This window comes from Antechinus flavipes, chromosome 6 (genome assembly GCF_016432865.1).
Source record: "Antechinus flavipes isolate AdamAnt ecotype Samford, QLD, Australia chromosome 6, AdamAnt_v2, whole genome shotgun sequence".
NCBI classification, from domain to species: domain Eukaryota; kingdom Metazoa; phylum Chordata; class Mammalia; order Dasyuromorphia; family Dasyuridae; genus Antechinus; species Antechinus flavipes.
This window is the reverse complement of record NC_067403.1, coordinates 199,611,163-199,627,667: the sequence shown is the minus strand read 5'-3', so window position 1 is coordinate 199,627,667 and position 16,505 is coordinate 199,611,163. Positions and strand designations below refer to the sequence as shown.

Genomic DNA, 16,505 nt, shown 5'->3' with positions numbered 1-16,505 from the left:
GACTGACTATTGGATTATGTGAAGACTTTGGCATAAAAGCCATTCATCGACTTTCTTTTTTTTTTTTTTTTCATCGACTTTCAAAAGTATAAACTTCATCCAAGACCTAATAGAGAAGAGCCCAGGACTGAACTCTGACCAAAGCGCACTCTAAGCAGGGTAAGTCATTGACCTAGGCCACTGCATTTTGAATCAAGGTCAAAGTCCTAAAAATCTCTGCTTCAAAGGCCCTTAATTCTTTTGTCTCTTTTGTATTTTCTATTTATTTTTTTCAAAGGGAATATATAATTTTTTCTTATTCTACCCTAAAGCATATATATCACAATCATTCCCATTACTCTAATTTTCATTTTATTGCATTCATTCAACAATGGTGGTATATTGTGTGCAGGGCACTGTGATTGGTGTTGCAGGAGACAGAAAGGTGTCTCCTGCTTTCATGGAGCTTACATGAATACTTTATATATGTAATCAATTTTCTGCACATTTCTTTTCTTGCACCCATCAGTGCTATCCTTTTTGGACTATCCATGTCTATAGGTTTTGTGGGAGTTTTGTATCTAATGAACTGGATGCTGGTATTTGTCACACATGAATTTCTGGAAGATAGGTTTTTTTTTTTTTTCAAAGTACATATTCTATCTAGAATGAAGGAAAGCATATCTGGAAGGGAATTAAATGGGTAATCAGTCCAACCCATCATTTTATAGCTATTACTAAGTAGCATTTACATAGAATCTTATGGTTTGAGAAACAGTTTATTTACGTTATCTCATTTGATCATGACAATAACTCTATGGGATTAGTGCTATCGTTACCCCTATTTTACAAGTAGAGAAACTGAGGCTGACATTTATTTGCCCACAGCTAGAGACTAGGCCAGGATTTTAGCTCCGGTTTTGATGACTCCAACTCTAGCACTACCTACTGCACTGAACTGTCTCATATGAGGAAACTAAGACCCAAAGAGTGGAAGCACCTTATTCATTTGTCAGTCCTTCTCTTAGTTGCTTAGAGAGGAGAATTTGGCGAATGTTCAAAGTGGTGTATCACAGATTAAAATCTAAATTTACTCAGGAAAAACACCTTGACAATTGTCACATAGGCCATGATTTCTCCCTTGCTTTCTGGGTATGCTTCTTGAATAAATCATCAGCTTGAGTAAGGATGATGAGACTCAAGATTTGGAATATTCTTGTAGCCTAGAATGTTGTAAACAGTTGCAAATAGATCACTTTCTTATCTCCACAAGACTCCTTGAGCCTTGAGCAGCATGAAAAAATAAAAAAAAAGCAGCAAATGCAGTCCTTTCTTTGCAACTGCTCCTTCAGAAAATAAGAGATGATTTCACTAAGACTGGGAAGATCATTTTCTCTTTAGTTTTCATTGAATAGCAACAAAGAGGGGAGCCTTTTTCAGCTTGATTTTTAGTCTCTTCTTTCTGGATTTTATGTTAATGGGTGTTACACTAGGGAACCACATCTAGTAAGAGCAAATTTGTGCCTTCAACTACTTCTCTGAAAATTCTACTCTAGTCTATTACTATTGGGTTTTTTTCTTAGCAAATATTTTGGTGCAGTGCAGACTAAAGATAATGGAAGATAACATGCAGTAAGAAAGATGTTAGGAATTAAAAAAGAAAAGACACTAATAAGATGGAAATTTGTTTTGCATGAGATTTTTTTTTGGTGTGGAAAGGAATTTTGGTTGGATTAATAATGCTAAGGCTACAAAGAAAGAAAATGCAAAGAAGCAAGTAGAAGAATGTTTAAAAGGGGACAGAGAAAAGAGGCAGTGTTGGTATAGCAGGTTCAATTTAATATGTATACTATATAAATATATATGATATTTATTTATATATTACAGATAATATATAATATACATCTATATAAGAAAGCTGTATATCATAAGAAATCCATGATTGTATGCTGTCTATGGAAATATATAATATATAATTCATTTCCAATAATTTGGAAATATACAATCTATACATAAAAGTTTGTTTAAAAAAAAGGTCATGTTTGTTGATATTTGTAAATTTATAGAAAAATAGAGAAAAAAGAAAAAGATGAAAGACAAGGAATGAAGAGAAGGATGGAAAAACAATAAGCTAACGGAAAGAAAAGTAACAAGATAGCTGGGCATTACAGGACTAAGAGCCAAGATAAAAACAAAGAAAAAGAACCTGTAATAGAGAAAATAGGATTTCTGAGGAAAGTAAACTAGGCTGGGGGTGGGGGTGATTCGTTACTGCTATACTGCTATTGAGTGTGTGTTACCATAGATCTGTGGCTAACTGTGTTAAGAGCACTGAAGCTCAAATTTATCTATGGGAGGTAAATTAATCACAGATGGCTAAAAGTCTTAAGTTTCCATGACAGAAATATATCACTAAATACAGTGATACGGAGAAGATGTAACACAGGAAAGAACTTTTAGAACTATTCTGCAAAATAACTTTTTCATGCAATATGGCAGGAGCTGAGGAAGAGGAGGAGACAAGATTCCCTTTTAACTGAATACACAAAATGATTCAAAAGCCAGATCACTAACTTTTTTGGGTTTAGCTTCAGAAACGGAGGGAAATTAAATAAGAAAAGGAAGTGTTATAACAAATAACTGAATTAAGTATGAGAAAAAGAGTACTTTCCTGGGCCCAGCCTGATCCACCCTTTCCTCCAGAGCCCATTGGGAGAGAAGGACTAACAAACATATATATAACAGGAAGGCTAGAGAGCACCAGCCTATTTCCTATTCCACTTTCTTTCCTAGTCCACTCATCTCTACCCAATGATGCAGGAAAGCTTCCTTTCTAGATTCCCACTCTCTCCTAGTTAATAATGTAAATTGCCCTTTAACTCACAAATCCTGGTCCCTTTGAATTCCAATAGAAGATCTGACCTGTTCCCAGCCCCACCACGATATGAGCCAACTTTGGGGCTATACCCGAAAGCCCCTCGAGCTAAGTCTCCTATTATAAAAAGGCCACGCTGGGAACCCCTCTTTGCAGAGATTCCAAACATGGCTACCATGTGAGGACCCTCTGTCCACTGGACCCTCTGTCCAGTGCCCTCCTTATCTCTCCCTTCGCCTATACTTTAACTTTGCTTATCCAATAATAAACCTCTTTTATCAATCTAGCTCTCCGGGCCAATAAATGCTTTTATTGGGAACTCGCGCTGCTACTAGACCCCCTTGTGCCGAATCTGTACCCCAAACCTGCCACTAGACCTTAACCCTAATTTCATTTAGGTACCCCAAAGCTAGACCTCAACATTTGGTTCCCTGACGAAACGAACACCGGAAGCTAGATAATTTGGCAATCAAACTGGACCCCAACCTTTTCGGGCCACTCAGAACCAATCTGGGTTTTGAGCTGTTCAGGCAGTATTCTTCCAGGAAGAATCTTAATTCTTTCTTTGGTCTCACTCTATCTCTAAAGGTAGTGGGGAGAATATCTGTGTTCCGTCTCACCCAACTTCCATTTCAGGTGAAAAGGCTTCTATTTTTATCTAGACACTCCCTTGCCACTAGACCTTAATCCTAATTTCATTTAGGTACCCCAAAGCTAGACTTCAACACCATTACGAGGAGAACTGAATGGTGACTCTACTTGGACCCTTGGATCTATTTTTCTTTTCTCACAATAGTGGTTTTAGTGATATAGTAGCCTTTTAGTGATAGAATAGCATGGTGACTCTGCTTTAATAAGCAAAAAGTTGCAATTCTAAACATTCCAGTAAGATGGAGGACACATTAGGCCTTATCATCTGTTTTACCACTACATTCAGAGTGTGGCATAAACCAGGTCAATGAACATAAGGTACAATTTCCTACAACTTCCTGAATAGATGAATGGACCAAGGCCAATATATAATCCATATGAGAGCCTTGTTGTTCTGTAGTTTTTTAAGAGCATTTATAGGCTCTCTTAGGGGGTAAAGTTACTAGTTTAGGGACACAGTCTATCTATAATTTGAGCACAGAGGTTTCATTGACTTCAGTGGGTAGTCTGTAGCAGCTGGTAGGAAATGAAGAGTCCAAAGTTAGTATTTTAAATGTATCCCAATTGAAAATGTAACTCAATACTAACCGCAGAATAGGTCTGAAACCCCAAGAATACAATGCTTCAATGTTTAGGCTATAAACTTTCAATGGGTCACTTGTAGCTACAAATGCAAAAAAAATATGGTTTTTCATTAAATTTAACATTTTATGAAAACACATATATTTATATTAGTAGTTTTTGAAAAACCTCCTCTGTCTCCAAATTCAGGAAATGTAGAATACATCCTTTAAGTGAACTCTCTCAAATCCAGCAAATCTTTTGATTTCTCTTAAAGGTCTCAGGCGAGCTGCCCATCACAGGGGCTTATTAATATTTAACTGTTAGCAATGACAAACAAGTTTAGACAATATGACAATATAGATAAATAGAAGTATACATTATTTCCCCAAATGGACATCTACATGGGATGTTAAAAAATATAATTCAAACACCACGCCCCAATAATCAATGGTTCTGCCTACCCTGTGTTCACTTCCAGTAACCTCTGTGTGCATTAAAAAAAAATCAACACATCCAAACACCCCTACCAGAAAATGATCCAAAAAACATAACAAATATTGAAAGTTTTCAATGGACACTGAAAAAAAAATTAGAAAAAATTAATGATTGTGCAACAACCAAAACTAAGACTTAAATTTCTAATGCAACAGACAGAAGAGAATATCAGTCCTGATGACACATCATAAATTAAGAAGTACTTTATGAGTTTCAAAGAAATATCTAACCACATATTATTATGCCACAGTTCCCTTTTATTATTGTTCTCAGTTTCCCTATATTGTCCTGCCTCAGTTTCCCTGAATCATTTGGCTTCAGTTCCTAATTGTTCTGCTTAATTTTGCAATACCAGCCTTTCCTCCTAAACATCAGGATGTTTGATAAGGAGAAAGATCTTCTATTTTAGACCTCAAGACCCCAGACCCTCCCTACTTATCAAAATGTCCTGTGCCTCCCCCATTTTGTCATTGTTCTTCTTAATCCCAATTTATCAGAATGTTCTCAACTCTGTCAGAACTTAACTGATAGTCCATTCCAGCTCTCAGTGCTCTGACTCCGCCCCTGCCTCAGCCTACTCCCTGTGAATATGTGTGTCATTGAGAACTCACATTCCAGGCTGGATGCTGGATTCTTGGAGAGGATAGTCTCATTCAGCCCTGGAGGCAGAATGGATTTTGCTCTGCTTCCAGTGACTCTCTCCCTTTCAAATAAAATATTAAAAACTCTCTAATCTCTATTTTGCCTCAGTTTTTCCAGCATTACAATATTATGCCATAATTACAGTTCAATTGAATGGTTTTATTGAGGTATTTTAATCCATATTAAAATACTGTAATAAATCAGCAGCAGTTGCTGGGGATAAGGGTGGAGAATAAACTGATTCAGAAAGATTCGAGTTCAAATGTGGCCTCAGACACATACTGACTGTGTGAACCTGGGTATATCACTTAACCTTTGATTATCTTAATCCACTGGAGAAGAAAACGACAAACTGCTCCCATATCTTTGCCAAGAAAACCTCATGGACAGTATGGTCTATAGCAGGGGTCTTCAAACTACACCCGCAGGCCAGATGGCAGCTGAGGATGGTTATCCTCCTCACCCAGGGCTATGAAGTTTCTTTATTTAAAGGCCCACAAAACAAAGTTTTTGTTTTTACTACAGTCCAGCCCTCCCACAGTCTGAGGGACAGTGAACTGGCCCCCTATTTAAAAAGTTTGAGGACCCCCTAGTCTATGGGATCATGAAGGGTTAGTCACAACTGAATAAATAACCATAACAAATCTGAATACTTATTCAGCCATATGAGTCTTATCTATTAGCACTTATAAGGTAGGGAGCTAATTCAATTTATCAAATATCTATTGAGTGTCTACTACATGATAGAGATAGAAGCCTATAATGTAGTATAGTTTTATTTGTTTGTTTTTCTGAAGCAATTGGGGTTAAGTGACTTGCTCAGGGTCACACAGCTAGGAAATGTTAAGTGTCTGAATCCAGATTTGAACTCAGGTCTTCCTGACTTCAGGGCTGGTGCTCTATTCATTGCACCATCTAGCTGCCCCTGTAGTATAGTTTTTAAAGTAACTACAATCTTTTCATGAAGACAAAGGGAAACATGAAATAAGTAGAGAAAATATTGCAAAACCATGTCTATTGTTTGTTTTGTTCTTTTGTTGCAAGTGGATATGGATGGTAGACACAGTATTATGGACAGCTAGAAAGCAGAGAGGTTACTATCAAGCTACTGTCACTAGCAAGGAGTTTACTGAAAAAACTGGGATCTGAGCTGGGCTTGAAAAGCCCATTGATTGAATGTGGACTGGAAAAGTAGGTATGAGGAAAGCATTCCTGGCAGAGATAGGCATGGTATAGCTCACATTTAGGAGATCTCAGTCTATACACTAGCTAGCACATCAACGTATGGTAGGTTTAATAATTTCATTAAAATTTTTTTTAAATTAAAGTTTTTACTTTTAAAACATATGCATGGATAATTTTTCAACATTGCCTTGCAAAACCTTCTGTTCCAAATTTCCCTCCCTTACTCCCACTCCCTCCGCTAGATGGCAAGTAATTCAATATATGTTAAACATGTTAAAATATGTTTAAATCCCTATGTATACATATTTATACAATTATCTTGCTGCATAAAAAAAATCAGATCAAAAAGGGAAAAAATTAATGATTTCTGATGAAAGGATGATAGGCATTCTGTCACAAGAAAAAGGCACATTGCGTAAGTCAGTTTGGAAGGCTGTGTTCTCCACTTGTGTTGGCTGCCACAGTATAGTCAATTTAAGTTCAATGAGAAGAATTACTCCAGGAATGGAAAAGATCATCTCATAAATAGTAATTGTACACATGATTTGGTCAATTATACTTTTCCTCCAAAAGCATACCTCCTCTTCAAAAAAGATTATGGCAATTAGGTGACTGAAGTAGATAGAGCCACTAGTTCTGGAGCCAGAAAGTCCTGTTTTCAAAAAAACTATAAAGTGTATAGCGGTAGGGCAATTCACATCACCTCAGCCTGCCTTGATTTCCTTATCTGTAGAATGGAATATTATAATTGGAATATTATTAAACCTATTTTATGATGGGATAAAATAAGGCCTAGATGGAAGAGAAATAAATTGCCCAGGATCACCAAAGTAGTAAGAAGCAGGACATGGATACTAAGACCACAGAACACTTTCAACTCAGTGTCATTTTGTCTAATTTAGAATAAAGCTTCTCTGTCTCCCTATGACAGAAGTCTTTTAAAGTTGTCTGTCAGTATTAAGTTATTTTGCACCTTATTACTTAGTCATCAGGCCAGTAGTTTTTAAATTCTTTAAGAGACTGTCTTACCATCCATACACCATTACATATGAACAAAACACTGTTTAAACAGTTTAAGCTGTTTAAATACAGCAATTTCCTCCCAATTTCCTAACTCATTTATAAGAAGATTGAAGCCAGTCAGGTAAATCATCAGTTCCCCATATTACAATATAATTATATCTGTTCAGCTATCTGAAGAGAATGTTATATAGGAAGAAAATCTCCTTTAAATCAAATACATGATATAGCACCAAATTTATTTTATCATTTCTCTTTCCCCAATTTGCTATCATTACCATTCTATTTCATTTAAAAGTTATTTATTAAGCACTGCTAGGTACTGGGAGACAATAATTCCATAGAATCATAGACCAAAAATAGAAACATAGGGGCAGTTAATTGGTGCAGTAGACAGAATATCAGCTTTGAAGTCAGGAGGATCTGAGTTCAAATCTGACCTTGGACACTCAAAACTTCCTATGTGTATGATTCTGGGAAGGAAGGAAGGAAGGAAGGAAGGAAGGAAGGAAGGAAGGAAGGAAGGAAGGAAGGAAGGAAGGAAGGAAGGAAGAAAAGAAGGAAGGAAGGAAGAGAGGGAGAGAAGGAGGGAAGGAGGGAGGGAGGGTGGGAGAGAGGGAGGAAGGAAGGAAGGAGGGAAGGAGGGAGGGAGGGAGGGAGAGAGGGAGGGAGAAAGGGAAGGAGGGAAGGAGGAAGGGAGGGAGGGAGGGAGGGAGGGAGAAAGGGAGAGAGGGGGGGAGGAAGGAGGAAAGGAAGAAAGAAGGAAGAGAGGGGGGGAGGAAGGAGGGAGGGAAGGAGGAAGAAGGAAGGAAGAGAGGGGGGAAAAAGGAGGGAGGGAAGGAGGGAAGAAGGAAGGAAGAGAGGGAAGGAGGGAAGAAGGAAGGGAGGGAGGAAGGGAGGAAAGAAGGAAGGGAGGGAGGGAGGGAGCTCAAGAGTCATCCTGTTGAAGAATCACAGAAGTGTTCCATATAAAAAACAAACTATTCACTTCATCGCAGAGTGAAATCCTTTGGGTCTTAGGGACCTAATACTGTCCATGCTACTTCTGATTTTCAGTAGATTCTTTCCTATCTCTGATACAATATGAAAGGAAATAAATTCTAGAGAATGCCATGTATACATAAATACATAAATTTTAAGAGATTTATTACCTTGAGTAGTATAATATAGTTATTTACCAAAAATTCCTCATATCCAGTGACAAACTTTTATATCTCTGGAAGTCTACTTATCCAGGCTAGGAATCCCAGGTGTAAATGAAAATATATTTGAAAGATGAGGACAATAAACAATGCAATGACCAATCATAACTTCACAAGACTGGGGAGAAAGTATGCTTTTCACCTCTCGGCAGAGAAATGATGGATTTACACACTAGAGCTATAGAATGAGGCATATATTTTCAGCCAATGTGTGAAATCAATTTGTTTGATTATACCGATTTGTTACAAAAGAGGACTTTTTCTTGTCAGAAGGAGGAAGAATTGGGGGTAGGGAGAAAATGAATACTAAAAGAAATGAAAAATCAAGAAAACTAAAAAACACTACTGAAACATAAAATACACAGAGAAAAGAGCAGAAAAATGTTAAGAAGGGAATACAGAGGGGCAATATTTCATATTTAATGTAAATTTCATATACATTAAAAACTATATAATAGAAGCTCACAGATTATACAGGTTTATATAATTTGTATATTTGTAAGGTCATAGGAAAAAATAGGAAAAAAAGAGATGAAAGACAAGGAGTGAAGAGAAAGATGGAAAAACAATAAGCTAAACAAAAGAAAAGTAACAAGATAGCTGGGCATTACAGGACTAAGAGTCAAGCTTCAAACGAAAATAAAGGAAAAGAACCTATAATAGAGAGAAATAAATAGGATTTCCCTTACAATTCTCCCCGTTTTTTCAGATAATGAAATATTCATATTTTATTAAAAACTCATAATAAAGAAACTTTAAAAGTCCCCTTAACTTTAAGTAAATTAAGTATTTACTTAAATTCCAGTATCCCAGACTTCAAGAGGGAAGACATACCTTGCTCCCATTAAATCCAAAAGTAGATGCAGAGCATCTAAAGAGTAAATTTTCTCCCAGTAAACAAAACTTATATTCTATTGTGAACTTCAAGCCAAGTTATATAGCCTGTAGTAAGCCCTGGAAAAGTCCAGTTTTCTGGGAAAGAAAAGAGTAAGGAAAAAGATGGCAGGGACTTCTCGTTTCTGAGTTGTTTTAGTTGTGTTCGACTCTTGGCAAAGATACAGGAGTGGTTTGCCATTTCTTTTTTCAACTCATTTTACAAACAAGGAAACTGAGATAGATGAAAGGATCATAGGCATATCTGCCCCAAGAAAAAGTGATTTGTCCTGGATTACACAGCTGGTAATAGTCTGAGGTCAGATCTGAACTCAGGAAGATGAGTGTTCTTGACTCCAAGTCTAGTGTTCTATCCATTGTATCACACAGTTGGCAGGGACCAGAAAACAACAATATTGATCCTAACAAGCTGAAAATACTACTTCCCCTCTTTCCAGTTCCCTGTCTATCCATTTCTGAGCAGATGCCTACATTTACAATGCTGAGATACAAATTGTATAAATTACTTCATATGCTGTAGTACACAGTAGAAAACATAATTATTAAAGAATGAGACCTTAGCTGAAGGAATATCATTTATACAATTCTAGCTATGTCAACCACATAAGAAAAATTACTAGTCTTTTTGGTAAAAATCCATTGGGTTGTGTATATTTAAACTTCAATGTAATTTATTTTCCTTTTCTGAGATTTGAACTTGTGAGATATTAACTTTCATAAAGAAGTGACTACTTGGTGTTTTGAACAGTTCAAATAGGATCAAGTAATTCACTGTGGTAGAGAGACCAAAAAAAAATCTGAGGTTAATTAAGTATCTAAAATGGATGATCTAGAGAAAAACAAAATTTGCAGGTACTTAGAGGTGGCTTTTTCCCTTTCACAGCTAGAAATTTCATTATGAAAGCTTTGTTTTTTAAGGCAGATATTTTATAACATATTTCATGTCTTGGGAACTAAGGCTCAAAAAAGTTTTGTGACTTGACTAAGGTCATAAAAGCTAATTAGAGACAAGATATAGCCAAGATTAAAACTTAGAACTCCTGAGTTCTAGTCCAAGACTTTTTCTAGTAAGCTTTTTCTTTGTTGTTCTTTATGCTGTCTGAATGAGCAGGGAAATGGTGCCAAGGTATTTGTAGAAGAAAAGGAAATATGAAGGGTATAAATAAATTTGGTCAAAGCTTGGGCCAAATGGCTCATGGTCATTTAAAACTATGTGTAAGCTATGATTTTACTCAGACCAGTTCTGGTGACTATGCCTTATTGGCAAAATATCAGATTTTGGAGGAACACATACACAAACACTTAAATGATTAAATGACTTATTTCCTTTGATAGTATTTACTAAACTTGAGGAGAGGGAACAGAATACAGTATGAAGTTCTTTTGTAACTCAATCCAAAGCAATTATTTTGGGATTACTCATTGAAAAATAGATCTCCTAATTGCCTCAAACAATTCCAGATATCAAGCAAAATTCTGTCTTCTCTTGTACCCCTCACCCTTTCCAGTTGAAAAGAAAAGATAAATAAAACTTCTGTTATAAAAATGTATAAGAAATCTCCACACTAGTCATGTCCCAAAGGAAATATCTATATCTATATTACATATAGATATATAATAAACAGATATATAAAAAATGTAAAAAAACACAGAAATATAAATGCATATGCACACATATCTTAATACTCAAAGCTAAGCAATGTATAATCAATCTTGTTCCAAATCAGAGGGATCTGAGTTCTCTGAGGAGGAAGCAGTTGCTCATTCTTCATGGAATGATAGTGTGAATTCACAGGTGCCATCACATTAATTCATCCATAAAGGGATGCCTTTCCTTTCTCTGCCCTCTATAACATTAACATATTCCTCTTCCCCTTTTTTCCTATTCTTCTAAAATCAAGAAGATATAAGAGAACCACCTTCAGGCCCTCTAACTAATTAGACTCCTAAGACCACTAATACAATTCATAAGAGCACAGGTATCATTCTCCTCATATCATAAGGTAATTTATACTTGTTTGATCCTTTTATGATTATGTTTATCCTTTTCTGTTTGTTTTAACTTTGAACTTGACTTTCAAAGTTTCACCAGGAATACTTGGAAGTGTTCTAATTCATTAAAGATCCATTCCCCCCACCTTCCAATTATACTCAATTTTTCTGGGAAATTTTTCTTGGTTATAAGTTCACATACTCTGCCGTATAAGATATATTCCAAGATCTCAGATCCTTCAAAGTGGTTGATACTATGTTCTGTGTGATCTTGACCGTCACTTTTTGGTACTTGAATTTTTCTTTCTAGTTAATTGCAGTATTTTTTTTTTATCTGTGACCTTTAATTTTGGCTAAGATGTTCTTTGGAATTTTCATTTGGAACTTCTAAGAGAGCTGGAGAATTTTCTTTTAATGATTTCTTGAAACAGGATGCTTATTTTGGTTATGGCATTCAGATAGTTCAATGATTCTTGAATTTTTTCTCATTGATTTGCTTTCTAAGCCATTTGCTTTTGCTATATATTTTTTTTTCTTCTTCAGTCTTTTGACTTTGTTTACAGGTTCTTAAGACTACTAGGTTGAACTACTAGATTTCCATGCTTTCATGCCTTTATTTTCTCTCTATTCTTTCTCCATTTTTAATTTTGCAAGAACAATCTTTCTTATAAAGAGATTTTTGTCTTTGCATCATTCATGTTTTATCTATAAACAAATCTTAACTAGTTCACTACTGTGTATCTAAGAAAATTCAAATTCCTTTGCTTGTCTTTCAAGGCCCTCTAGAACTTAGTACCATTTTACTTTTTGATATCAGATAAATATCAAATTTATCTGATATTGTTCTGCCCCATTCAAACCGGGCTGTTTCTATACTCCTACTGAAAATATTCTGGGTTTTTCTCTCTCTGTGAATTTACTCATGTTATTCCCTATACAAAGAATATTATCTACTTGCCTGTTCAATTCCCATCTTTGAAAACTGAACTCAAAGGTCACACCTTCCATAAGGTATTTCCTGATAACCTCACAATATTAACTTCTTTCTTTCCCACCCAAATTTAACATAAAACTTTATTTTGCTCACTCTCTAATGCATTTGTCATATAAAAATTTATGTTAAAGTTAAAGGATAGTCATAGAGTGATGAATTTTTCAGCCTTGTCATTTTTTAAAGACCATTTAGGACATTTACATTTAGGAAAACACAGATGTTTTAAGGACCAGTCGTTATAGTGTATCTAAATTTATCTCTATGACTTCTACCCACTGATCTCTGAGGCCACTGATCTTCTGAGATCAAGTCCAACAAGTTCACACATTATCTATGCTGTTTTATCCCTTGTAAGGTCCAGGAGGGTAAGAACTGCATATTATCTAAATTTTGCATTTTTATCATGACACATAATATGATGTGTAACACATACTAATTTCTTAATAAATATTTATTGACTGAATGAATAAAGACCTAATTCTGGTATTCTAGCTTAACTAAAACTTTTAGTACCATACACAGTTACAAAATTTCAAAAGAAAGTAGGATAATGGTTAACATATATTGGATTATATATCATCTAGGGGAGGGAATGAGGGAAAAGGGAGGAAATTGGAACAGAAGGTTTTTCAAGGGTCGATGCTGAAAAATTATCCATGCATATGTTTTGTAAATAAAAAGTTTTAATAAAATTTTTTAAAAAGTAGGATATGGCTAAGAACTTTGGTTGATGGGAAGAAAGAGAAAGAGGGACAGCTAACAAATTAGAGTGCAAGGTACTTGTACAGGGAAGTAAAACAAAAATGGAGAATGCTCAGTCAGTACGGATTTTTTGGAAGAATGTTGTGAGGAGAAATAAGTATTAATGATTACATGAGCCTTAAGGAATGGAAAGGAAGTCAAAATGATTTAAGAAGTATGTTTTAAGTTTAGAGTAGTGCTTTTCCACTTTGGCAAAAATTCAATGTCTTAAAGTTGGTATATAAGAAGGTAAAATGTTACACAAACAATAAACAATTAAACTATCTTTTGGATATGGAACTATAAACTACTACACCAATTATGCTTAAGTAAAAGGCTTTAATGAACTTAAGGGAGAAGATAATAGGCATTAATATGGTGTCTACTGTGTGTCAGGTACAGTGCTGAGAACTTTACAAATATATGATCCTCACAACAATCTGGAGATATGGGTACTGTTATTATCTCCATTTCTGAGATGAGGAAACTAAAGCAATCATGTTAGGTGAGTTGACCAGGGTCAGATAGCTAGTTAAAGAATCCTAGATTAGATCTGAATTTAGGTCTTCCTAATTCCAGGTCCAATTCTTATCTACTATGTTGCCTAGCTGCCAACTAAGAAAACAATTTAGATTACAAAAGGAACTATACCATCTGCTGACAAAGAAGTAGTCAAGGAAAGAAAGAGCAAACTGAATTGTACTAATTTTTTCTTGGAGTTCAGGTAGTGAGAATATTCGATTCTCCTTCCAACTCAAAACTTGTTACTGAGGTTTGATTTCTCTGCCCAAACTTCTGTCCCATTTATTGGGCATCTTTAGAGGAAGTAAAGTTCTGAATAAACTCCCAAAGCCATCTAATCCAGAAAAATAATTTCTCTTTTGATAGTCTAATAATCAATCAAATAGCCTTAGATCTTCAGAAAGTATAAGTAGTAATTTTTGTGTGATTCATTTTGTATAAATTTTAATGTATTTTATTTATGAGTAAACACATACGCACACATGTATAAAGAAATATATATGTGTATATATATATATATATATATATATATATATATATATATATATATACACACACACACACACACACACACACACACATACACACAAAGAAATACACTCACATAAGTAAAAAGAGAATGAAAAGACTTTCAGTGTCAGGGTCTCTTAGTCTTACACTGGGCTTCTCTGACTATGCTTGACTTTTGTTGTTTATCTTAGAATTCAGTAAACTAAAACCCCATCTGTGGTCACATGAAGTAGTATAACATTTGGTGACAAGAAAGTAAGATCTATGAACTACCAAATAATTACAAGCCTGGTAATGGAGAATGAAGAGAAGTTGCTGATAGTTAGAAAACTGATTTCTCTGAATTAGAGAAACTGCAAATGTTCTCAGATTTTGCATTTTAAAGATCACCTTGAAATATATGCACATTTATGTTATTAAAAGTGGGAATACTTTTCCTTCAACTGAAAAAATATTCTAATGATTCAAAATTTAGAGCAGGTGGGCTCATTCAAGTTATGAAAAACTGAGACACAAACAAAATTTGCAAACCATATTTTAGTATGGATATCTTCAAGGAAGTTATTCACATTCCAAAAAGCTTCTTCCCTTTATAAAGGAGAGCAAGCATTTTTCAAATTGGACTGGGTTTATTTTTGTCTCTTTTAAATCCCAGCTCAAACCATCCAATTCTCCAAGAACATACCTACTCTATACATTAAGAACCACCTGCCATGGAAATAAAGGGTAATTATTCTTTTCTTAAAGTCCTTCTGTTTAAGAACCCCAATTGCCCAACATTCAAATAGCAGAATGTTTTAGTATTCAGAAATACAAGTACCTGAAAAAGGTCACAAAGAATTGTACCAGATCCATAAAGTTGCTGTGCTGAGAGAAGGCAATCTGCAAAGGGAAAACAAACAATGTACGTTACTGTTCCAGAAAGGGTAATGCAAATAGGGTCAGCTCAAGTATTACCATTCTTACTCATCTCCAAACAAAAACAAACTAATATCAAAATTGAAGAAAGGATGTTTTTAGGGAAAAAATGAATTAATGTCTCAAAGTTTTGGTTTTTAATTCTATTTAGTTGCTACCTCAAATGACTGCTCTTTGTTCTAAGCCTGCAACACAACCTACTATATATAGCTCCCTACATACCCCATTATAAAATCTAAACCCTCAATGTGGTATTCCAAGGATCTATATAAAGGATTCCCTCATAAGAAATTTCTTCTGACCCTCATACTCAGACCTACATCCAAATGAATCCAATACCTCCTCAATGAAATATATTTAATGCTGATTTTGTATCTTTACACATATCTTATTATTCCCTTTGGTCAGACTTTAATGCTTCAATTTCCCCCACTCCCCAGAAGTCCCCATCATGTTTCCACCACTAACAAGTTCATATGTTTTCTTAGTTTCTTCAAATGCCAGTTCAGTTTTCCTCTTCCAAGAAGCCTCCTTTGATCTCTCTCTTTGACTCTAGGCATTCCTGTAACCCAGAGACTTAGATAAGAGTTACTATCAAAAGATCCAGTTTCTTGAAATAGTGATAGTGACAAAACTGTCAATTTTGTAAAATGACAAAAAATTGTTAACACTTACATATTATGAAAGCTATGCAAGAAACAAAAACACAGATTTTATCTAACAGCTACTTTCCTTCTTAGTCTTAATCTTAGATCATTGTTTCTAAAAGCAGAATAACATGGAATCCAGCTTTAGCGCTACTTTTTAACTATAAGATTTCGGACAAATTACTTCTGTAGTGGTATAGTAGAATATGGTGATATAATATAGTAATGGCATAGAAGAATAAATACTGGATTTTAAATCAGAGAATTTAGTTTCACATTTTAGCTTTACTTTTACTCTACCTATATAAACTTCAGCAAGTTTCTTTTGGATTTAAGTTTCAGCTTGTGTATAATGAAGTTGGATTAAGATAATCCCTAAGAATTCTTCTTGGTATGACATTTTATAATATTCTAGATAAGCAAGATAGTCTGGAATGTCACTGAAGCAGGAATTCCCTGAATCATGTTGTGGAAATTGGAAAATAAGAGATGCCCTAGCCAAACTCCTGTCATCTAATTTGGGAAAATAGAGGTCCAGGGAAGGGGAAGTGATTTAAGGTTACAAAGTAAGATTCTTGGCTAAGTTGTTTCTAGAACCAAGATTCTTGAATGAGATCAGAGTTTTTCCCATTATATGACACCTTAAAGAAATAGCTCTCAGTGAGATATTATTA

At 35.1% G+C, this 16,505-nt stretch overlaps 1 protein-coding gene across 1 annotated transcript in view; it reads right to left on the bottom strand.

Annotated features, from left to right (window-relative positions):
- The window catches only part of ATRN (attractin), a 236,781-nt gene that overhangs the window by 47,642 nt on the left and 172,634 nt on the right, over positions 1-16,505 (bottom strand). The window contains exon 25 of the mRNA XM_051965371.1: positions 15,087-15,148. Within this exon, the coding sequence (XP_051821331.1) occupies positions 15,087-15,148 (62 nt within the window). The remainder of the gene's footprint in view (positions 1-15,086; positions 15,149-16,505) is intronic.